Source organism: Lissotriton helveticus, chromosome 12, assembly GCF_964261635.1.
Source record: "Lissotriton helveticus chromosome 12, aLisHel1.1, whole genome shotgun sequence".
Taxonomy (NCBI): Eukaryota; Metazoa; Chordata; class Amphibia; order Caudata; family Salamandridae; genus Lissotriton; species Lissotriton helveticus.
Window position 1 is genome coordinate 584,859,061 of NC_136073.1, and position 25,520 is coordinate 584,884,580.

General features: G+C 43.5%; 1 protein-coding gene across 2 annotated transcripts in view; it reads right to left on the reverse strand.

The window, feature by feature from the left end:
• LOC144799862 (uncharacterized) overlaps positions 1-25,520 on the reverse strand; it is a 285,271-nt gene that overhangs the window by 137,782 nt on the left and 121,969 nt on the right. For both annotated transcript variants that reach the window (XM_078671450.1, XM_078671451.1), the window contains 2 exons: positions 10,546-10,608; positions 9,602-9,649 (listed from right to left, as the gene is read on the reverse strand). In XM_078671450.1, the coding sequence (XP_078527576.1) occupies positions 9,602-9,649; positions 10,546-10,608 (111 nt within the window). The remainder of the gene's footprint in view (positions 1-9,601; positions 9,650-10,545; positions 10,609-25,520) is intronic.

Below are 25,520 nucleotides of genomic sequence, written 5' to 3' on the forward strand. Positions count from 1 at the left end.
GTAAGTGGAATGCTTCAAAAGCAGCATCAACATGTTTAAAAATCCCAATGCATTTCGGGCATGACGGGATAGCCCTTCATCAGGGGAATCTGTCAATAATAGAAATAATAACCAAATTCATAATCTATAGTATTTCATAGTACTCAGCAAAAAGAAGAATAGAGAACCCTGATCGATGTTCATGCAAAAGTGGCCGAATGCAAATAATTTTACGAATAGTGCAAGTGAAAGAAAGTGTAAGACAACCAGTATGCCGTGCAAAGCATCACCATGATCATTATAGCACCGTGTCTGAATAAAAAGCGACAAAGGTGAAAAAAATCCAAGTGATAGACAGGAAAAACAATAGTTCAATCGTAAATCTTACTGGCAAACCAAAGACTCGTCGTCCTGTGCTATCCAGAAACTATCTGAAAGCATCAAAACTCAGTGTTACTGGTATAACATAGAAAGAATAAGCGCAAGTCTCGTGACAGAGTAAGAGTGCTAGTACTCACCAACAGCAAAGGTTGTTGGTGACTTCACAGAAAAGCAGTAACGTTGGAAGAAAAAAGTTGCACGGCGTCTGAGCACAGACGAGCTAAATCAAAAGCGAACCACATTATCAGCTGACTTGCGAGATGAATAAAAACTGAATTCAAGTCTATCAATGTAAGTGGCAGAATACGCTTACCTAATCGAATATGTCGCAGACCGGCAAGTTTGTACACAGGCTCGCAACCATAGCGGCCGAATAAAACCCCACGTGTTTATACAAACGGATACGGCAGATTGATAAGAGAAAGGACTAAGAACTACGAGCGAAACTCAGCGGCCATCTTAGAGTGGTAAAAAAGAGACAAGCTAATCTAAGTGATAAATACGCTAGAGAAAGTGAAAGATGAAAATGACCATCACACAAAGAGACAGAAAGAAAGAAAGAAGAAAAAGAAACCTTGCGGTTTAGGAGTGAAAAATTAAGTGCACGGGCAATACTTATTCAGGAACATGGAAACAGAAGAACACAGCAATATACACAGGTAATCATTGAATGAACAAAGCAAAATACACAAAGCCTTAAAAAAAAGGCATCAACAACTGTCGGATGATATCCTCTATTCAAGAATTTTTCTTTGGCTTTGTGAATTGTCTGCATGCCATCATCAGTATTAGAAGAAATGCGTTTGATTCTCAAAAACTGAGAAAAAGGCAGATGATGTTTAAGCGACCAGGGGCGGAAGCTCTGGTAGAGCAGCGCGTTGTTGCGGTCAGTGGGTTTTTGAAAAATGGATGTTTCAACAGTCGGAGGTGTCAGTGTTATTTTAACATCAAGGAAAGCAATGCTTTTCGGTTCAATAAGATGCGTGAATTGAATTCTAGGATTAATAGCGTTAAGATCAAGTATCAGACCTTCAAGTTCCCTCAGTGATTCATGCCATATGATGAGTATATCGTCGATGTACCGACGATATACTATCAGGTTTCTGCTCCAGTCTGAGTTAGATAGAATGTGCTCAGTCTCAAATTTAAAAATGAAAATGTTCGCATAGCTGGGGGCTCCCGAAAAGCCCATGGATGTACCATTTGACTGTATGAAAAATTGGTCTTTCCATTTAAAATAACAGTGAAACAAACAAAAGTGGAGGATTTCCATAAGAAATACTCGATCAGCACATGCAGTTTAATGTCTAAGCAGAGCCCATTTAACAGCTTCAAGCCCTTCAAGGTGAGGGATTGAAGTGTACAAAGACACAACGTCTACTGTACATAACCAGATGGCACCATCTGTAGGTATATCAAGATCTTGCAAAATGTTCAGCAGATGGGTGGTGTCTTGAACATAAGATGGGCAAGATTAAACAATCGGTTGGAGAAAGGTGTCAAGGTAATGTCCTAAAGTCTCGTGGATCGAACCGCACCCTGAGACAATAGGCCTCAGGGGGATCCACAAGACTTTTGTGAATCTTAGGCAGCATGTATAGTAAAGGCCTGCGTGGGAATCGAGTCGTTAAATAATCTTTGGTCTTTTGGCTAATCCATTTCATTCCCAAAGCGACGGTTAAGATTTTTTCCAGTATAGCTTGAAATTCCTTGGTAGGATCATGTGGTAAAGGCAGGTATGTCGATGTGTCTTGTAACATGATATCAATCTTAGAAACATAACTGTTAGCATTCATCACCACTAGTGCACTCCCCTTATCCGCTTTGGTGAAGTGTAATGATCTATCAGCTTGCAATGATCTGAGAGCAGATTTATCACTACGAGTAAGATTGGAAGTGGAATTAGGACTTGTGGGTAATTTAGCCAGGTCTTGTTTAACAAGTAATTCAAACAAATCTATCGTCTTGTGGGAGACTGGAGCCACAAATGTGCTTCTTGGTTTGAACTCAAGGAACTCGTCAGTATCAGTGGAAGCTGGTATGTCAAGTATGTTAGAGAAAAAATGGCGAAGCCTAAGTTTCCTCGTAAATTTGTATAAGTCAACTTGATAGTCAAGATTTTTAGCATGAAAAGTGGGCACAAACGAACATCCTTTATTGAGAACAGCCATTTGTTTGCCGGTGTTTTCGAGGAGATGTTTACAACTAATGTTTCTTTCTGCGGCTTGGTTTACCTGAATTGGTGCCCTCTACGTGTTTGTTTACTCCTGCAGATGGTTGTCTTGGTGGTTGATTGGCCGCGGGGCTTGTGGACAAAAAAGCTACCTTAGAACCGCTGGCACTGCTGCCAGCAATTTCACTATCGGTTGGTGGATTAACCGCAGGTACCGGTGAACAGGTAAGCTGTGTATCAGTAACAGAAACAAGACTTTCGTCAGATGACGCTGGACCTTGTTTTTGCCAAGTGCGTTTCTGGGCGTATACCTCAGCCCCGGAGTATACTTCATCGAGCTTATAGTCGATGGTATCTCGACGAAACTTGCGCACCTTGCGCTCATGAATGTCTTTAGCATAAGAATCCAAGCGAGCATTGATGTCATTAAGGGTAGTGGTTAAAGGATCTGCCTCCATGCGTTGTGAAAGGTTCGATTGAAGTTCTTTAATATCGGCTTCCAAGCCCACTAGGACTTGTGAAAGCTCCTCAACAATCAGTAAAATAAGATCAAGAGAACACTTATTAAGAATTGCGTACCACTTGTCCATAAATTTCCTATTCATTTTGAAAATCATAGGTTTAGTAGCTATACGCAAGCCGCGTGGAATGCGGCTGGCCTTGTGGTACTGAATCAGCGTGGTGGCATGCAGGCGCTAATTGATTTCCCTACGCATGAGATATTCAAGTTGGCGTATTTGCTGTTGTATGGGTCCCGAGGAGGTGTCAAAGGTTCTCACCTCTTTGATGAGTCCATAAATGTCATTGGCTTCTTCAGGTGAATATACTTTAGTATGTGCTTTATTATCAGTAAGGTGAAATATGTCTTAGAAGGAATGCTAACAGTTATGTTTCTAAGATTGATAGTCCTTTCTCTTATCAATCTGCCGTATCCGTTTGTATAAACACGTGGGGTTTTATTCGGCCGCTATGGTTGCGAGCCTGTGTACAAACTTGCCGGTCTGCGACATATTCGATTAGGTAAGCGTATTCTGCCACTTACATTGATAGACTTGAATTCAGTTTTTATTCATCTCGCAAGTCAGCTGACCATGTGGTTCGCTTTTGATTTAGCTCGTCTGTGCTCAGACGCCGTGCAACTTTTTTCTTCCAACGTTACTGCTTTTCTGTGAAGTCACCAACAACCTTTGCTGCTGGTGAGTACTAGCACTCTTACTCTGTCACGAGACTTGCGCTTATTCTTTCTATGTTATACCAGTAACACTGAGTTTTGATGCTTTCAGAAAGGTTCTGGATAGCACAGGACGATGAGTCTTTGGTTTGCCAGTAAGATTTACGATTGAACTATTGGTTTTCCTGTCTATCACTTGGATTTTTTTCACCTTTGTCACTTTTTATTCAGACACGGTGCTATAATGATCATGGTGATCCTTTGCACGGCATACTGGTTGTCTTACACTTTCTTTCACTTGCACTATTCGTAAAATTATTTGCATTTGGCCACTTTTGCATGAACATCGATCAGGGTTCTCTATTCTTCTTTTTGCTGAGTACAATGAAATACTATAGATTATGAATTTGGTTATTATTTCTATTATTGACAGATTCCCCTGATGAAGGGATATCCCGTCATGCCCGAAATGCATTGGGATTTTTACACATGTTGATGCTGCTTTTGAAGCATTCCACTTACGTTCCACTCCACTGAGATTGAAGAATGTGAATTAAACTTCTTTGTACATAAGATACCAAGACGCACCAATTTGTGAATTATTTTTGTGCACTTTAAATGTTTCAGTTGATTCTGATTCTAATTTTGTCATATTGTGCCAATCTAAGTGTCAAGCATTTTTGTGTACCTATGTTTAAGCGTCCATGACGCATTAGTAGTGCACTGGGTTACTCCAGATCATCGTCTGGATATATTCTTTTTGTGTCTAGTCATAGCAGGCTTGCAGGGCCTCTCACCCGGTGCACACTTTGTTGTAAAAATTGTTGATAAAGTTTTGTTAAGTTTTGTGTATGCTGATGACTATTGAGTATTGAGTGCATTAAGGCTGCTACTACTTTGATTGTTTTCGCAATTTCTTCTTCAACAGCTTCTTGTAGGTGAAATGCCATTGAACTATGTTGTTGAACAATATGACGAAGGTCTTCATTAATGTGATATAGTAACAAAAAGGAGCCAAGAGGGAACGGAAAGGTATATAAGGGATCGCCCTCCACTCTAAGCAATCAATCTACAACAAGATCCCTATACCTGGGACAATTAATAAATGTAACAGACATGAGTATAAATAACTCAGGTTGTATTTTTTCAAACATACCAGAGTAGACCCCTGCTATCTATCGCAGTGGGGTATAGATCCTCTAATGTCTTATTGTCCCCATAAACTATTGTTCCAAACAGGTTACGGAGTTCTCAACTCAAACAGTGTCCAGGACAATGTCCAACAAATATCTGCCTTCTTTACCGGCAGTACATGTATCCACACTCAACTACATGTGCACCAAGGTATCAGGTACTGGTAGGCGATATTAAGCTACCAACCTACTTTTTTAACTCATCAGTACACACTAAAACGAAGAATAAAGTAATTGAGTGGGTGTGTCTGTTGATTTTATGTCACTCTGTCCTTTATGAGTTAATGTTGTAAAACTCTTTATTTTGCACCTTTACACGCATTTCATTTTATGTGTTGTACCTAGTTTGTTTTCTTTTTGGGACTGGAAGGCAACCGATGATGAGAAAGGGGCATTGAGTTGGTAACATCTGCCAACATCCCCGAGGGTTGTTCGCCCGTGAGGTGCCTTCCGCTCCACCACACATTTTCTCTTAGTTTTGTGCACATGTGGTTGAGTGTGGATACATGTACTGCCGGTAAAGAAGGCAGACATTTGTTGGACATTGTCCTGGACACTGTTTGAGTTGAGAACTCCGTAACCTGTTTGGAACAATAGTTTATGGGGACAATAAGACATTAGAGGATCTATACCCCACTGCGATAGATAGCAGGGGTCTACTCTGGTATGTTTGAAAAAATACAACCTGAGTTATTTATACTCATGTCTGTTAAATTTATTAATTGTCCCAGGTATAGGGATCTTGTTGTAGATTGACTTCATTAATGTGAACCTGCAATTCCATTGTCTTCAGTTTTCCTAATCCATGGAACGATGGAAACTGATTCACAATGTCATGATGAGCATTGACATTGTAATTCACCCATGTCAGCAACAGTGTGGAAGAAGAACAAACATGCACTTGACAAAGTGCCCTGAAGGACATAAATTTGGGCTTGTGCCTTTGTATTTTTGTGTTTCATGGTCGCCATGAATGAACCTTGACTTTTTAATGGTATTGAGGCTGCCCGCATGTAGACCTTGGTTTTCAATGGTGTGAAGCGGGGCACTGGAGGCAGTTCCTGGTACTTTTCGGCTGGCATGCTATTTATCGACGCACCACTGTCTATGATAAATGGTATAAAGCAACCATTAACCTTCAATTTTATTTTGGGACAATTTCCAAATGAATTTCTTGAATTCACTTGTCGATCCTTTCCCAACTTGTATTCTTCCTTGCAAGAAGCCAAACCTGCATGTACACATCTTTCAGTAGTCAGCATTGACATCTCTCTCCCATCTTTTTCACTGATGCTCGACTTCTAGAACTTTCAGGTAGCCATTTTCTTTTCACAACATGACGCATTGGCAGCCATTTTGTCTTCACAAAGTGGCGCACTCACTTTTTCCCTCGCTTTGTAAATTGTTACAAAATTATTCTCTTTCCTGCAGCCTTGACATATCTGTCCAATGGCGGGACTTTTAACTTTGTGCAGAAAGGAAAATCCACATCGATAACACAACTTATTTTTCTTTGTGTCCTTCTACCTTGTGACTATTCTTGCATTTCACATTTAACCCCGATTTACTCTGGGCCCCTCCGGCCTACATGTCAGCAGCTTGTTTGTCGGCACATTCTTCTAGTCTGGCCGCCATGAGCACATTCTCCAGATTCTCCAGCAGTCAACGTCTGAAGGAATCAGAAAGGCAACCATCTATGACTCTGAGACCTTTGACTTCTTCATCATTGATGTCATTAAATCTACAATATTTGATGAGCAATTCAAGTCTTTCAACTAACTCATCCCTAGTTTCTTCTACTTTCTGATTCTCTTGATTGACAATATACCTTTCACAGTCATTGTTCTGCACCGGATTGAATTAGGTGTTCAACACTTCTTCAATTTGACGGTATAAAGTTTCTTCACCTCTTGGTACTTTTATTATCACTTCTTTCACTCCTTCTCCTGCTATGTTTTTAAGATATTTGATGATCATCTTGTCATTGGTTACTTCCAGCGCATCATTGGAATCATCAAAACCTTTGATCTAGGTAATTCATCTAACACCAATATTCAACTTCTTGATGGTCTTGAATGAAGACGGTTGTTTCAGCATCACAGTGGCATCATACTTTGTGCGATTGTCTGCAGATGCAGCCAGGATTATATCCTTGGCAGTGAGTAATGGCTTTGTCTCTGTCAAATATTTGTAACCATTCTTTCCCTTTTCCATCATACCTGGTTTTCACTGCCTTTAGAATTTCTCCTGAAATGTACTGTTATTGCTTGTTGCACATTCTGTACCTGTATCACTGCCTTTAACATTATCATACTGTATGAATGCTGGCTCTGTGTTAAGTTATGGCATCATACCTCTAATCTCGGTCGTATTTGCAATTTACTCACCGACAATTAATAAAATTTTCTGCAGGGCCTATCTTTTCTTCGGAGGTCTCACACTGGCTGGAGTTGCACTTTCACTCCACATACGCCAACCTTTGTTTCTCGCTTTGACTGAGGGGCATGTGGCATCCATGAGCAGTTTGCTGGACCTCAACAAACTCTCAGAGAGAGCATTCTTGACTCCGAAGGTTGTGGGGTTTATGTATCTCTTTCTCGTCGTCAGTTGTAGCATCCTCCCTAGCCCGGTAGCATATAAATGAATCACGCCACACATGGAGCTCTGTATTACACGTCTTTATTGTCTAGGGTGCAACTGTTAACTGACACATACTGCATTATGAAACTTATTAAGTACACCGAATCACTTACGTCACTTGACTACGGAGTCCGTTAGGGACCAGAGGGGTCCCACGTTCTATAATGCACAAGAGACAACCTGGCTTATGCATCAATAAAGGCTTTTGTGATTCCTTAATTGCTATTATTAAGGAATCTCAATTAAGGAATCGCAAAAGCCGATGCATGTAGGAAGCGCTATAAAAATAGCGATTCCTAAACATACCTTAATTGCTACTCCCAAATTGCTAGTCGCAATTATGGAATGCTCTCCCATTCATTCCTATGGGGCTACAGGCCCATAGGAATGAATTGGAGATTGCTTGAGCAATTTGCAAGTACCAGTAGGTACTCGCAAATTGATCATGCAATTTCAAGGGTGCAAGGGTGTCAAAATGACACCCTGTTGCACCCCTGAAATTGATCTCTGCACATATGTTACACACACACATGCCCTAAGGGCATGTGTTTGCGCAACATGAAACTTTGAAAAATGCACCAAAGAGCATTTTTCAATTTTTTTGCAAATTACCATGAAGTTCAACTTTATGGTAATTTGCTACTCCTATTAGCAAAATCGCTAATTTTTTAACTTTCATGCATTGCATTTAAGGAATCTTAATTTGGGATTCCTTAAATGCAATCGCAATTCAAGAAATCACAATTTAGACATTCCTTAAATTGCAATTTTTGCATTTGGGTGATGCATCCCAAATGCAAAAATACCGGTGGCAAAGGAGCGGATTCTGAGAATCTGCCCGTTTGCGACCGGTTTTTGGTTTGATGCATGGAGCCCAACATGGCCTAATAGTTTAGATTTCCTGGATGTAGTAATCAGTGGAATAACATTAAAACCCTTGCACTAAAGTTAGTGGAACAGGGAGTGGCCTGATAACTTCTAGAGCTCCGACCACAAGGGGGATTGTGCCACTGCTTTTGAAAGTTATTTTTCTTTGCATGTGTAGACTTAGAATAAAGATACTTGTGATTATATGAAAACAAGTATTTGACTGGACACTGATTTATTGTTTGCTTGCTTGCACGTTGAGTTATAAGTCATGTTCACTGATCTGTATAGGCACTTTCCCTTGGAGGAGGCTTGACTGCTCGCCCAACGCTACTTGACTGAGAGTCAGGAGCAGAAGGGGTGCTTGGCCCAGTTGAAGAGGATCCCTAGCAGGTTGGACCCCAGAACATTAGGAATGAAAGGCCTCTACCACCACGAAGGGGCCCAGCAACTCTGGCTTGTCCCATTGGCACAGAAAGCCATATTGGCAATAATGAGTGCAAAGTACATAATAATTTAAGTGATAGAGTAGACCTTCTAATGCTCTCAAAGTGCAGCACACGTTTGAAACCAATTTATCATTATGCAGAAAGATGTAGTGGGATGTGCCTAGTAAAACGATATCACAAATTAGGTATTTAGATAATATTGACAAGGTGTGGAATTACATCCGACTCAAATAATTCCAGTTTCTAGGCACCTATGCCTGCACCACAATAAACAGTAAGTTCTGGGGAACAATATTTTGTTTAAATAAGTCTCAGACTGCCCTATCCAAATCTTTAAAAAAATTAATTAGCAGCATTCAAGGAGAGTGCTCTCATTCCAAAATACATCCTTGAGATGTACCATACCATCTCAGGGATGTATGTGAAGATCTTAGCAAATGAATTAAAACTACTGGCATGTGTACAAATAAACTCTTTGAAATGAGACTGAGGTTTGCTTTCGCAGTAAAATGAAGTGAATTTCATTATTGTTTTAGAGTATGTTTGAAAAATGTATTTTCAATTAAAGTTTAGTATGGTATTTCCATGAAATACTGTGTGTATGTTTGAGATGACATCTCTGAATGTGTTTTTAAATATAGCAACCTGAGATTTGCAGCATTTACATATGATATGCTTAGGTAACTTTCATTATGACACATTATTATTAGCTTGCTCTTTGGAACACTGTGTGGATTTATTTTCTTACCTGTTTCTGGCCAAGACGCCCTGTCGTCGGGATCCCTTGACGCCAAACCTGGAAAGGAAAAGAAAATAGTGTTACCCTCACTGACATAGTATTCAATAAAGCCTGTCTCTTTTAACAGGTGAACCAAGACGCCCAATCAGAAGACGCCGGGATGAAAAAGAACGAAGTTGGAAATCCAGAAATGGGTGTGGCGGAGAGAGTCGACGCGGAGGAGACAAGCGAGAACAGGGAGAACAAAGAAGCCATGATGGGGCCAACAAAGGGACGACCAACATGAACTTTCCCAGGAACGTGGAAGGGGGCAAGTGTGCAGCTGGAGATGATCGACGGATCCACCGAGTCAAGCAGCTGCAGCAGACGCAGTTGGGAGGACGAAGACGCAGAGTCAGGTCTCAAAGAATGGTGGTTGGCCCCGGAGGACGCTCAATGACTGTTGTAACTCTGGTGAGTTGCGGCTGAGTAGGTGATGATGGGGACCTGAATCTAGTGGGAGGAGGGAGGGGGGCTATAGAGGGGCACAAGTGATGAGTGGTGAAGGACACATCACGCCTATTCCAAACAGGAGAAGGAAATGTTGCCCAGGCCACAAACCGCACTTGCACGCCTAAACCAAAAACTACCAGTACCATAAACCCTTGCCAAACTACCAGCTCTGACATAGGAAATCAGGGAAGAGATTCCCTCCTCAAATTTTGTTTTCCACTTTCACTAAAACTTCAATATCACTTCCCTTCATTATCTCTACCGTATTGTTTTTGGGCACATCTTTTGTTGTTTCTTTTCCTCTTTTCTCATGCAAGTCTAAAAGAATAAACACTAAACGGGGAAATATCATATAAACCTGTGTATATTTCCCTTCTGGGTAATACATTTCCTCACCTATTATTCAAACTAGAGGTGTCGGGAACTGGAATAAAACCCCTAAAATTCAGACTAATACTTACCGCTCGCTTGCCCTTTCTCTTTTCTTCCAAGATTCTGGGGGACATCCAACTTTGCCGATTACCCTAAAAAGAAGAAAAGAAGATGCTGAATACTTCTGGAGGAAGTTTCTTTTGAGTTTATAATTATTTCAGTGTCCTATAACTTCAATAAAATACATTGTTGAGAAATAAACTAAGCCTCCACGCTTTTATCTCCGACCTGGCCTTCTAAAACACCCTACAAGTGGTATCAGAAGTGGGATTTGGAAGTATGGAGACGGTGATAAATAAAATGGCTGAGAGTCAGGAGAAGCTGAAACAAGCAATAAAAACATTTCTTAATGCAGCTGCAAAAGATCAGGAAGCCATCCATAAGGCATTGACATTCCAGTTGAAGGACTGGACTTTCTAAGGCCCAGCGGTGCCAGGGAACAACACCTGAAACCTTCGTGGGTTACCCGTTCTGGCGTACAAGTGACAGAGACACGGGACACTTCCTTCGGCGTCAAAGATCAGCGTTTATTACTGCAGGGATGCAAAAGTCACAAGAAGTACAACTGAGTGTAGGTTCTGAGAGTCTGCTTCAAATTGCAAACGTGGATCGCTCCTTTTATACACGTTTTCGACATTGCACAACATACAGACAAAAGGTTACAACTTAGTTCCCATAATAAACGTTAAAAAAAGAATTGTATTGATGTTTTCAGAAACCCGGAACATAATTACAGTACATTTGTCGGTTCCCAACTGTAAAAGCACATTATCCTGCTGCTAGGCACATTCCACTCTAGTTGTAAAAGGACGAGAGTAAGAGACAAGAACAGGTGTAAGGAAGTCAGACAACAGAAGAAGAAAGAGTGTGGGGGTAATATCGGAAGCGCAATCCCAGGATCAAAGGATTCGAGCCGAGCGCATGCAAGTCTGAAACAATAGGCCAACGTGGGAAGATTACCCTCGAGCGGAGCCATCTGCCTCTGCCGTGTCATCCCCCAGTCATAAAAGACACACAAAAAGGAATATACATCCTCCGCAAAGCTTGGGAATCACAGGGTCATGAGGCGGACATTTGCCTGTTCGCTGACTACGTGAGGGCAAGAAACAAAATGGATGCCGTATCTAAAATGGAACCCGAGGGTTCAGATGTAGAAACCCGTAAATAAGATGAACCCTTCTAAGTAGCGTAGCGAAAACGCGTACACCTACTAAATTCGTCATTTACGGTTCATAGATACCAAACTCGTCCATATTCGATCACGCCCAAAACATCGTAACGATTCTCACGGAACCTCAGACGCTCCTTTTGCCCTTATGTAGGCAAGCACCAGTCGAAATCAAAATCAATTTCGATATTCATCAGATCATTCAGGTGTTGCTGGAACATTATTCTATCCATCAATGCTTCCTTGGTGACAGGTGGCCTTCTTATACACGTTGCAGCACAAAGGCCACATAAGGCAGGACCACACTGTACACAAAGACAACACGTGAACAGAAACGTCACAACGACCCCTATAATCATCAGAATCTTCCAACCCCAAGTCGACATCAAACCCTAAAACCATCCTAGTAGCGTCCAATCTCCCTCGTCCACGTGTATGGACTCTGAGATTTTATGCAACTTCGAGATGGCTTGATAAACAGTCGGAGCATTATCAGGTATGAAAATGCAGCAACTCGAATGGATTACCTTACACACACCACCTCTATCTGCAAGAACAACATCTAGAACCATACGGTTCTGTAATGTCATGAGTCTATCCGCTTGAAGCTCCGCTGTCAGGTTACCAAGGGCGCTTGCAGTGATATTAGCAGTCGATTCTACCACACGAGTTAACTGCCTCAAATTCCTACTATTAACCATAGGACCCCAAAACGGCAGGCAACCCTTAAAGAAATCTCCTGCCTCTTGACCAGCAGTGTCCTCTTTACTAATAACACCTCTCACAACTCTGGTTTTGTGATAATCTGAGGCAACTGTAAAAGTCGGTGGTAGAAGATTCGCGACATAACATGTGCCCGAGAAATCACGGGGCAACCATGTATAAGCACGATTGTAACACACAAAATAAGTACCCTTGGCAGTCAGGAAGACAAGGGGAAGAGAGCATCGGTAAGACATACGTGTCAGTACAAGCACTCTTCCCAAGCTGAGCTCTCGGATTTCGACCAAGACCTTGCAGACAGAAATGACCAAGATGTGGTACGATCCATATCGGAGACGAGCTTCTAAGCTGCCTATCACTCACTGATATACTATACTCAACCTCACTCAGATCCTTGTAAGCTCGCACCTCTTCCTCTGGGATAAGCGATACATCAAAAATATCTCTATTTAAATCGGCAATTGCTATCGCCAAAGACTTGTGGTACGGGCCAGGACCAAGGTCTACAGAGCGAGGCTCTCGATGGGGGTAGGAATCTAGTGCACTACGGAACATAGTTTGGAATGCTCGAGCTGGCCCCTGGGAGCTATAAGGAAGGACAAAATACGGAATACCCCTATCCATAGTATGTGGCATTAACCCACACACCCAACAATTGGTGGTATTCATCACCAACTGATGCTGATGTAGGAGTTGAACAAAGGAATTGTTCATAAATTCCGCACGTTTAACCTGTTCATGTTGGGGCAGAAGATAAAAGGAATGTGGAGAAATAGTGGGAACAGAATTCAGATTGTGGGAAGGAGGAGTAGGTAAAGTAGGAGGCAACAATGATTGAATTCCAAGGTATACTCCACCCACCAGTAGCATAGAAACAGTTAGGAACACCATAAAAACCTGAAACAAAAAACATTTGGTTCGAAACATCTTACGCAATTTTGATCTTTGCACCGACATTTTCTCCATTTCCGACAGCTTAGAAAACTCCATCCTCTAAAAACCGTCCGTGACGTTCTTGACGCACTTCGTTCTGAGTAGCAATTATCAATTCCCAGGAGTTCCCAGAAATCGACAAAAAGTAATCAACCTAGTGTCAGATACCTGCTAAACAGAAGGAGGTACCCGCACGGCCCTACGGTCAACCCGGATGATAAGGTTCTAATCAATAAAGCATTCAGTTTAATGTAACTCTTCTAGCTGCACGAAAAAAAAAGAAAGGTACATATATAATATAAATGTCCACAATATTCGTAGCAACAGTAAGGGCTGATGTGAACTCAAAAATAAAATAAAAACAATTTTATTAGTCTCTATCGCGCGATCGAAGAAAATATCGACGTCTGCCAGGTCGAGTCTGCTCTTCAAATAACGGTTCAGATGGCAAAACAGTGTTCGATTGATCAGGTAATAGTTCAGAATTTGAACTCTCCAATGCCGATGACAAAGGTGTGATTTTAGATCCTTCAACAGGTCTGTCGGATTGGACTAAATTGTTCCTTACAAGCTGGGCATCACTAAATGGCACATAGTACGGGAGAGTACTGGTTTCAGACGAGGCGATTCCTTTCTTTATCCATGTATCTGCTGGCAAAGGAAGCGGAACCTTCTTGATGTGGGTGGCATGCACCCAATGCTTTCTTCCTTCCAGCCGAACCGCAGTCCTCGTCGTCAGCAAAACCTGGTAGGGTCCCACGAATCTTGGCTCAAGATTCAGTTTTCGTCCAAAATTACGGGTGACCACCCAGTCACCTGGTTGGAGCCGATGACCAGGACCCTCTGTTCGTGCCGGTAAAGTCTCAAAAACCTGTTGATGAATCAAACTCAATTTAGCAGTCAGATCATAAAGATAGTCAATCAACATTGGATACTCAAGTCTGTTAAACTCCTTAGGCCTCGGAACTCCCCAAATGTTTGCAGGACGGCCGAACACAATCTCATATGGGCTAAGCCCTACTCGAGAGTGCACAGTCGCCCTGGTCGATAAGAGAGCTAGAGGCAAGGCATCAGGCCATGCTAAACCAGTCGTTGCCTGGATTTTGGCAAGCTTTAGTTTCAGGGTACCATTATATCCTTCCACCAAACCCGCAGACTGAGGATGATTGGCACTGTGGTATTTTTGAACTATTCCCAAACCACTACACACATTCTTCATCACACTTCCCACAAACTCACTTCCGTTGTCTGACCATACAATCCGCGGCATTCCATACCTCGGGAAAAACTCTTTGAGCAAAACTTTTGCCGTGGACAGGGCAGTGTTATCCTTGAGAGGGTAAGCCTCAATCCATCTGGAGAACGCACAAACTACAACCAAAACATACTTCAGATTATTGCATCTCTCTATATGGATGAAGTCTAACTGAATAATTTCAAAGGGACATGTAGGAGGAGCAAAGTGACCAGGTGGAGTGGGGGTGCCCTTGCCAGGATTATACATCAAGCATACCATACAATTCTTAACCACTCTCTCCGCACATTTAGTAATCCCATCATTCTTCCATACGGGAGACAACAACTTGCATATGCCTTTCGCGCTAATATGTGCCGTGCCGTGGGCCATTGTAACAACAGCAAGCACATATGCATCCGGTAACATCCATCTCTGTTTTTCTGACAAGTCAACCCAACATCCATTCCCGTCTAACTTCCCCGTGCTTTCTTTCCACTTAGTCTTTTCCATCTCAGTGGCCTCGTTCTGTATTTCCTTTACACTTTCAATTGTGTCTTCACACATACTAGTCTCCGTTGGCCATCTTATTGAACTCGCAACATACATTCGATTTGTCAAATCTCTGGCTGTCTCCTTAGCAATCTCATCCGCAAACGCATTACCGCGACCAACATCATCTGTCACTTTCCGATGCGCACTACATTTAATTATTGCCACCTGCTTAGGCAATGTAAGTGCATCCAAAAGGTCATTCACAAGCTGTCCATGCTGAATCTTTGTACCATGCGAAGTAAAAAACCCTCTTTCTCTCCACAATCGACCAAAACTATGTGCTACTCCAAACGCATACTGACTGTCGGTAAACACATTCACTCGCTTTCCTCTAGACAACACCCACGCTCTCGTCAATGCAATTAATTCGGCCGCCTGGGCCGAATTCTGACTCAATCTCGCAGTCTCCACAACCGTACTCAATGTCACTACAGCATACGCAGTCGTCACATCACCATTCGGTAACTTAAAGCATGAACCATCCACATACAAAGTACCATCGGGGTCTACCAATGGAGTGTTTTTCAGGTCAACACGACCCTTCGTCTCTTCTTCAGTTCTTAAATAACAATCATGTGGTGCTACATCATCTGATTCCACGCTGACCGGCAACAATGTTGCTGGATTCAATACATTACATCGTTTTATTCGTATATGACTTGCCAAGAGTGTCAGCTCATACCCAGACAATCTTGCGCTTGTCAGGTGTTGAGTTTTTGTTCGGTTCAAAAGAGTGTCAACTGCATGCGGAACCATCACCGTAAGCATATTGTCCATGACCAGACCTGCGGACTGTCGAATAGACACCGCAGCTGCCGCCGTTGCTTTTAAACAACTCGGCAAAGCTCTAGCTACTGGGTCTAAGGTCGAGGAAAAATACGCACATGGACGTTGTTTGTCACCAAATTGTTGCGTCAAAACACTCAACGCACAACCATCCCTCTCGTGAACGTATAGTGTAAACGGCTTACTGTAATCAGGAGTGCCTAACACAGGAGCCGAACACAACGCATCACGTAAATCCGAAAAACTTTTCTGACACTCCTCAGTCCAGAGCAAAGGAGTCGAAACATCCTTGCACGTGAGAGCTAACAATGGCTTCGCCAACAATGAAAAATTTGGAATCCACTGTCTGCAGTATGACGTAATACCTAGAAAGGCACGTACATCTCTCTGAGTTTTTGGCACAGTCATTCGAGCAATCGCTGCAATTCTTTCTGGGGTCAACCTTCTCCCTTCTTTTGACAGTAAGTGACCTAAGTAGGTTACTTCTTGACAACAATATTGCAACTTAGAAGGTGACACCTTGTGATGTAAGTCACATAAATGATGCAGCAACGATACTGTAGCAGTTTTGCAAATGACCTCAGTATCAGCAGCTACCAATAGGTCGTCAACATACTGAATCAAAGCCGCACCCGTCGGTAACACAAATGCATCAAGTTGACTCTTAAGAGCTTGACTGTAGATCGATGGACTCTCACAGTAGCCCTGTGGTGCGCGTTTAAATCTAAAACTACGACCACCTAATGAGAATCCGAATAGATCCCTGCTTTCCTCAGCGATCGGAATACTAAAGAAAGCATTCTTTAGGTCGATCACTGTGAACCAGGAGGCAGAAGCTGGAATCAGGGTCAACAAAGCCGTGATGTCAGGCACCACAGGAGACTGTGGGACCACAATTTTATTCACTTCTCTTAAATCAATTACGAAACGATATACAGGAGGTTGAGATGGATCGGTTCGTTTTAGGATGGGTAACACAGGACTATTACACACATTTCCCCTAGTTTCTTCAATGACATCCTTGTTGATCAGGTCATAAATGATCGCTAAGAGCGCTCGCTCACCATCAAGAGAGATACGGTACTGAGGTATACGTGGCAAGCGCACATTTGACTTCAACTGGACCACATAAGGTGGAATGTCCAACAGGCCCACATCATTGGGACCCGTGGCCCATAGCGACGCAGGAAGAGAACTCAGTTCCGGTGGGAACTTATCGATTGACAAATACATAGGAGAGATTACTCTCTGTCCTAATGTAAGCTCCACTCCCGCAGGAGAGCAATACAAAGTCGCATATAACCGTTTTAACAAATCCAAACCCAAAAGATTCTCACCACAACCTGTAGATAAGATCAATGGGGCCTCTAGCTCGCAAGGACCAATTGTAAGAGACAAAGGGCTAGAGACGGGATTGCTAACAGGGGCGCCAGAGAATCCAATAGAAACGTTGGTTGAGCCAGACAAAGGTGCGCCAGGGAGTTTCGAATGCATGATGGAACTTTTCGATGCACCAGTGTCCAACAGAAAAGGCTCAACTACGCCAGATGTAGCAACTGCGACGTAAGGCCCACTCTGATCAACCGGAACTGACACTACTCCCTCTCTTTGTCTGTGGCTGTCCTAGTAACGATCGTCTGCAACAACCTCATGTGCCACGTAATAATCGTCCACATGGTACTGTGCGGATCTATCGGACCCCGCATTTCGCTGGTCAAAACAATTATTCACGTCCGACGAAGTAGCAGGCGCTCATTCTGATTTTGAGCAATACCCCGACCTCTACCTCGAGATGTCTGCTGGGGACCACCACGACCCCCTCGCGCCGACACACCATTAAGACGGTCACGTAATGCGGGACAATCATATTTTATATGGCCTTCTCTCCTACAATATGCACACTGATTATACCCAAGCGTAGATCTAAAATCAGAGGAGTCAGACCGTGGCTGTATCCTAGAAGGCTGTGCTTGTGGTCGATACTGCTGTTGTGAATCATTTTGATTCGAACGCGGAGGATACGCTTGCTGCAACAAAACCTTTGTTTTAAGCTCCTTCGTTTTCTTATCTGAACGATCACTTTCCTCCTTTTCCCTATTCTCATAGTATTGAGCCGTCGCTAAAATTTGAGCCGTGGTTGAAACAGCCCATGCACTTTCTGAATTTTTCAATTTGTTGCATAGCTCAGGCAACAAATTTAGCACAAATTTATCGACAAAATCGCTGACCTCCCTCAGTGCTCATGTCCTCATGTGCTATGATCAATAAAGGCCTCTTCAAATCTAGTAAAGAAATCTGAGACATTCTCGTCTTTCTTTTGCTTGCAAGCCGATAATTTGTCCCAATTAACCCTCATCGCTGGCATAAGTGTTTTCATGAGCGCAATGATTCTTTGGGGCAAATCTGCAATTAACTGCTCGGGCTTAGCCCCACCAATTTGTCGCCCATCAGCCGCTAGTAGTGTAGCCCAATCACCGCCCAATTCAACTAAATTCAACTAAATGATTCTCCTGGCGAATTTTCGCCCAAATTGGTTGTGGTACGACATTTCCAAACAGCATGTCGATGTCAGCAAGGTTCATAATAGAAGCATCCACCAATTGGGATAACTCCTTATAATAACCTGCCGGATTCTTGCGTGGATCAGGCAAAGATTGCTTCACCTGTAAAACTTCTGATCGCTTCCATGGGAGGTGTATCCAAACTCTTTGGAAGTAGGGCAGAACCGCAGGATTAGCTGTAGGATCACCTGGCATGTATACTGGCGGAACCTCTCGCATAGGATACTGACCGGAATTCGTTTTCTGAGTATCGGAATCGTCATCAAACGACACTCGAGAAAACACTGTGCACCGTAAGGCTAATAATCGCTCTAATGCACGTCGTACATCTCCACCTACAATCATGCCGTTCGAAAATTGACTCTGGAGTTCAGTCATACCGGGCGGTACATTATCTATATCGTCATTGTACCACTCTTCTCTCAAGAAGTTACACATTTCTTCAAACACGAATCTCTGTGTAGGCTCATTAAACTGAGAAAACGTATCGAAAACTATGCGTGGAGGGTAATTAGCAGGGTGTCTTATCCACCTACGCGCCATGGTTACTAACTTAGCACTCTCCTCGTTACCAGGGATCTGACTTCGTCTTTGGGGGGTTGCAGAAACTTTGGGTGGAAATAACGATCCGGAAAGTGGGGAGTAGAGAGTAGCAACGGTGTTAGGGATACGATTACGAACAGAGGGAGAAGAGGGGAAAAGAACGGGAGCAACAACGTTAGAAGTAAACGTAGGAACAGCAGAGGAAGCCAAGATAGTCGAGGTAGCAGGTACTGAAGGCTGAGAAGGGAAAGGCAAAGGAGCAGTAGGAATAAGTGCAGTTGGAGGAACTAACACAGGACCAACAACAGACTGACCAGCAGCCGCTGGAACAACGGGAGGAAGAACAGGGGGCATTACGGGAGGAATTACAGGAGGAACCACAGGGGCTGTAGTACCCTGAGCATAAGGAGGTGGCGATTTCAACAAATACGCTAACAAAGGATCCTCTTTCGAGTCTTCGTTCTTCTTATCTAAACTCGATAAAACCGGATAACATTTATCCACCTTCATGTGATGCAATCTAGTAGAAACTTCTATCTCTGTTTCTGCTTTATCTTGCTGACATTGTTGTACAACTTGCATTATCGGAACGATACCTTCTCTTTTATTTTTCTTAAGCTGTTTGATTTCTTTCTGTTTGGCCTCTTTGCGCCATAACCGAAAGGAATCAAACATAGCTGGCCTAGCTTTCTTTTTAAACATTTTAATTTCGAGATTGTCTAAAATCTCAGTTTCAAAACTTCCATGTGGTGGCCAACTAAGGACACCATCTTTTTTCGTATAGCGGACCCAACAATCATTATATATAATTGGGCCCACACCATGTCGACTATAGAGCTCATATATCGGAGTTCCAACTGGAGGTATCGGACACGAGTCCTCCAACCGGGAATCCTTGTTGCAACACTTAAAGAAACCAAAGAAACCACTATGGCCAGGCATCGTGCACACTGACCTAGTATCAAACTTCAAGGGTTATCGAAGTACTAATTCTTCGTAAAAAACAAAACCCTCGGTTTTTGGCAATTGCACTGTCAAATAACAACTAAGAACCAACAACTAAGCACCACAAATGCAATGGAACCATGCAAACAACTAAGCACCAAGAAACAACCAAGGATACAGGGAGCGACCCACAAATACTTAACTAAGAATTCAATGGCGTCACCAGGAAGGCCCGTCTATCGTCTCGCCATACAAAGGACTACGCCAGGCGCCAAAACAGGTCGACAGTCAGGGCATCGGTCCGTCGCAGCCGTCAGGAGGCGGGAATCTTCGCGGGAAAAATCTTCGGACCACTTATTTCGACAACAGGATCGATGAAGCGGGGTGCACCTTCCCTCGGAGATTTCACACGAAGTTCCTCACGATCGTCAGGCTTTGGACCGGTACCGCTGATGTCGCCCCACGTTGGGCGCCAACTGAAGGACTGGACTTTCTAAGGCCCAGCGGTGCCAGGGAACAACACCTGAAACCTTCGTGGGTTACCCGTTCTGGCGTACAAGTGACAGAGACACGGGACACTTCCTTCGGCGTCAAAGATCAGCGTTTATTACTGCAGGGATGCAAAAGTCACAAGAAGTACAACTGAGTGTAGGTTCTGAGAGTCTGCTTCAAATTGCAAACGTGGATCGCTCCTTTTATACACGTTTTCGACATTGCACAACATACAGACAAAAGGTTACAACTTAGTTCCCATAATAAACGTTAAAAAAAGAATTGTATTGATGTTTTCAGAAACCCGGAACATAATTACAGTACATTTGTCGGTTCCCAACTGTAAAAGCACATTATCCTGCTGCTAGGCACATTCCACTCTAGTTGTAAAAGGACGAGAGTAAGAGACAAGAACAGGTGTAAGGAAGTCAGACAACAGAAGAAGAAAGAGTGTGGGGGTAATATCGGAAGCGCAATCCCAGGATCAAAGGATTCGAGCCGAGCGCATGCAAGGCTGAAACAATAGGCCAACGTGGGAAGATTACCCTCGAGCGGAGCCATCTGCCTCTGCCGTGTCATCCCCCAGTCATAAAAGACGCACAAAAAGGAATATACATCCTCCGCAAAGCTTGGGAATCACAGGGTCATGAGGCGGACATTTGCCTGTTCGCTGACTACGTGAGGGCAAGAAACAAAATGGATGCCGTATCTAAAATGGAACCCGAGGGTTCAGATGTAGAAACCCGTAAATAAGATGAACCCTTCTAAGTAGCGTAGCGAAAACGCGTACACCTACTAAATTCGTCATTTACGGTTCATAGATACCAAACTCGTCCATATTCGATCACGCCCAAAACATCGTAACGATTCTCACGGAACCTCACAGTCCACTGCTCGAGAGGGTGCCTTAGGGAGACTGCCCGATATATTAGGCCATCAACAAGGGCATTCTACATTACCTTCCGTAATCCTGCAAAAATATGCAACTGGAGAGGATCCAGTTTTTTTTTTTCAACAATTTTCATCAGGCTGCGGTCAGGCCAATGGATAGGTGGGGACAAAATATCGGTCCTCTACTAACGAGGGAACTTCGATCAGTATATCAGGCTGCAAATCCCCAGGGTACTACTCCCTATGCAGTGATAAAACAAAATATCCTTCAACGTTTTGGGGTGGACGGCGAAACATATAGAATAAGATTGCAACAACTAAAAGAGGAAGCCCATGAAACCCCCAGGGTATTATATTATAAAGTGAAAGCCTTAACAGATAAATAGTTAAAACCCCAGACCACAACAAAGAAAGACATAATGGAGAAAATATATTTAGAACAATATCTTGCTTCCTTACATCTCCTCTCCAGTAGTGGATGAGACACCATACCAAACTGACTGTGGTACATGCTGTGGCGATTGCCAGTGCTTACAGTAGAGCACAAGAACTTCATAGAGGAAGGGATGATCCTCATTGTAGAAAGCCTGCTCCCACACATATTCGATCGTTTACTACCACTACACCCTAAAAATCTGCAGAAGTAACGCACCTACTGGGACTGGTAACAAGGCCTCCTGCACCATGACCACAGCTCGGTCACTGTGAAGGGTTTGGACATTTAGTCCGCAAAAGGAAGAACCTATGGAAATTGGAATAACGCGAGTTTTGTAGAATAGGAACAGGGAGAAGCAAACCCCTTCCTACAATTGTGAATTGACTGTGGATGAAGCACCAGTAACTGCTCTAGTAGATACAGGATGTTTACAGAGCATGATACAAACATAAGCCTTACCTCACCCAGCTATACACACCCCAGAAACAGTAAACATTCAATATGTACTTGGGGATAGTAAAAGATATCCGGTAGCTGATGTGCAGATACAACATAGAAATTTACCGGTTGTGCACCTTAAAGTAGGCCTTATACCCAAACTTCCAGAATTGATAATCATAGGTAATGACTATCCTCATCTCAGTTCTTCGGTACAGGAATCTTGGAAGGAAGGAGATGACAGGTGGGCTACCACTCCTTTCTCCCATTTCAATGACCATGAATAGCCCCCAGTAAAACAAAGGAAAAGTCGGAGACAAAGAAGGGAGAAAAAAGGACAAGGCCCTTCACAAGTACTTACTGCTTAAACCAAGGAATTCATTTGGGGCAACAACTGCAATTTTAGGGCCACACAAAGGGAAGATCCATCCTTTAATGGAGCTTGGCGAGTAGCTACTGACAAAGAAAACCCGTCAAAAATAGGTCCCCAGTTTGTTGTGCATAATGGGTTATTGTATAGGAAAGGAGGTCCTAAAGACCCAACTCAGTTATTAATTTCCACTCCTTTTAGGGATAAGTTTCTATTTTTAGCCCAAAGTCATCTCCTTGGGGGTCATTTTGAAAAGAAAAAACTGAGAAAACTATATTAGAAAACAATTATTGGCCCAGGGTTTTTTAACAGGTACAAAAATACTGCAAGGACTGTTTCATTTGCCAAATGTTTAGTGGATATAAACCCCCCAAAGATCCCCTAAGGCCCATGCCCATTATTGATGTACCTTTTTTTCGTGTAAGAATGGATATAACAGGACCTCTATTGCCTTCTAAAAGTGGATATTGATATGTGCTATTCCTCTTTGACTATGCCACCCATTTTCCTGAAGCCATAGCCCTATGAAATCCGGATACCAAGACCGTGGCTTAGGCTATGATATACATCTTTGCTAGAGTAGGCTTCCCAAAAGAAATATTGACCAACCAAGGGACAGCTTTTATATCTAAAATGATGAGACAAGGGTGTCACACAAATATGCACTGCCCCCTACCACCCTCAAACTGACGGCTTGGTAGAGCGATAAATGCCACATTGAATAACACTCTAAAGAAACTACTAAACCTCAAAACAAAACACTGGGAGGATATGTTACCCGTGGCCTTATTTGCTATAAGAAGTAAAGTCCAAAAAGGTACAGGATAGTCCTCATTTGAACTCCTATATGGACACCAACCTAGATCTCTCCTGGAAATGGCCAAAGAACTATGGGAAAAGGAAGGGGATGATTTAAAACCTTTAAATGAATACATAAAAAAGCTACAAGCTCATCTCTGACAGATACAGAGCATAGTAAAAGATAAAAGGCCCAGAACCAACAAAAAAACAATATGATAAAAAGGCCAGGAAGAGGGAGTTTAAGGTAGAGGATTATATTTTCATTATGATGCCATCCTCCAACCACAAATGGGTGGGTCAATGTCAGGGACCCTACAAAGTGTTAGCAAGAGTGAACCCTATTACATATAAATTGAAGTTGATTCCTTTATGAAAACCTCTCAAATATAGCATATCAATCTTCTTAAGAAATAGGAGGGCTGAGGGGGCCCCCAAACAAGCACCTGCATAACAACAAAGGCCTAATAAATCACGGTACACAGAGCCAGGGGAGCCACAAAAGGAATGCTCCTCATGGGCGAATTTTACGAACTCGCGGTCCGCGAATTTGCAAATTTGCGAACTCGCGATCTGCAAAATTCGCAAATTCGTGCGAATTTACCAATTTTCAGTTTTTGCCAGTTCGTGAGGGTTTTGTACAAGTTCAGGAATGCGAACTTACTTATGTGGTCGCAACGGTCGCGACCATGTTGTTTCTACGTGTCCAGCCTGTTAGCGACCCTGTGGTTCATCGCGGCCACCCTCCGGTTCATCACTGCCACCCTCTGGTTCTCCAATGCCACCCTCTGGATCATCACTGTCCCCCTCTGGTTTATCACAGCACCCTCTGGTTCATCACTGCCACCCTCTGGTTCATCACTGCCACCCTCTGGTTTGCCACTGCCACCCTCTGGATCATCACTGTCCCCCTCTGGTTCAAGGATGCCACCCTCTGGTTGATCACTGCCATCCTCTGGTTCATCCCTGCCACCCTCTGGTTCATCACTGCCACCCTCTCGTTTGCCACTGCCACCCTCTGGATCATCACTGTCCCCCTCTGGTTTATCACAGCACCCTCTGGTTCATCACTGCCACCCTCTGGTTCATCACTGCCACCCTCTGGTTCATCAATGCCACCCTCTGGTTGATTGCTGCCATCCTCTGGTTCCTCCCTGCCACCCTTTGGTTCATCACTGCCACCCTCTGGTTTGCCACTGCTACCCTCTCTCAAATATAGCATATCAATCTTCTTAAGAAATAGGAGGGCTGAGGGGGCCCCCAAACAAGCACCTGCATAACAACAAAGGCCTAATAAATCACGGTACACAGAGCCAGGGGAGCCACAAAAGGAATGCTCCTCATGGGCGAATTTTACGAACTCGCGGTCCGCGAATTTGCGAACTCGCGATCTGCAAAATTCGCAAATTCGTGCGAATTTACCAATTTTCAGTTTTTGCCAGTTCGCGAGGGTTTTGTACAAGTTCAGGAATGCGAACTTACTTATGTGGTCGCAACGGTCGCGACCATGTTGTTTCTACGTGTCCAGCCTGTTAGCGACCCTGTGGTTCATCGCGGCCACCCTCCGGTTCATCACTGCCACCCTCTGGTTCTCCAATGCCACCCTCTGGATCATCACTGTCCCCCTCTGGTTTATCACAGCACCCTCTGGTTCATCACTGCCACCCTCTGGTTCATCACTGCCACCCTCTGGTTTGCCACTGCCACCCTCTGGATCATCACTGTCCCCCTCTGGTTCATCACTGTCCCCCTCTGGTTTATCACAGCACCCTCTGGTTCATCCCTGCCACCCTCTGGTTCATCACTGCCACCCTCTAGTTTGCCAGTGCCACCCTCTGGATCATCACTGTCCCCCTCTGGTTTATCACAGCACCCTCTGGTTCATCCCTGCCACCCTCTGGTTCATCACTGCCACCCTCTGGTTTGCCACTGCCACCCTCTGGATCATCACTGTCCCCATCTGGTTCAAGGATGCCACCCTCTGGTTGATCACTGCCATCCTCTGGTTCATCCCTGCCACCCTCTGGTTCATCACTGCCACCCTCTCGTTTGCCACTGCCACCCTCTGGATCATCACTGTCCCCCTCTGGTTTATCACAGCACCCTCTGGTTCATCACTGCCACCCTCTGG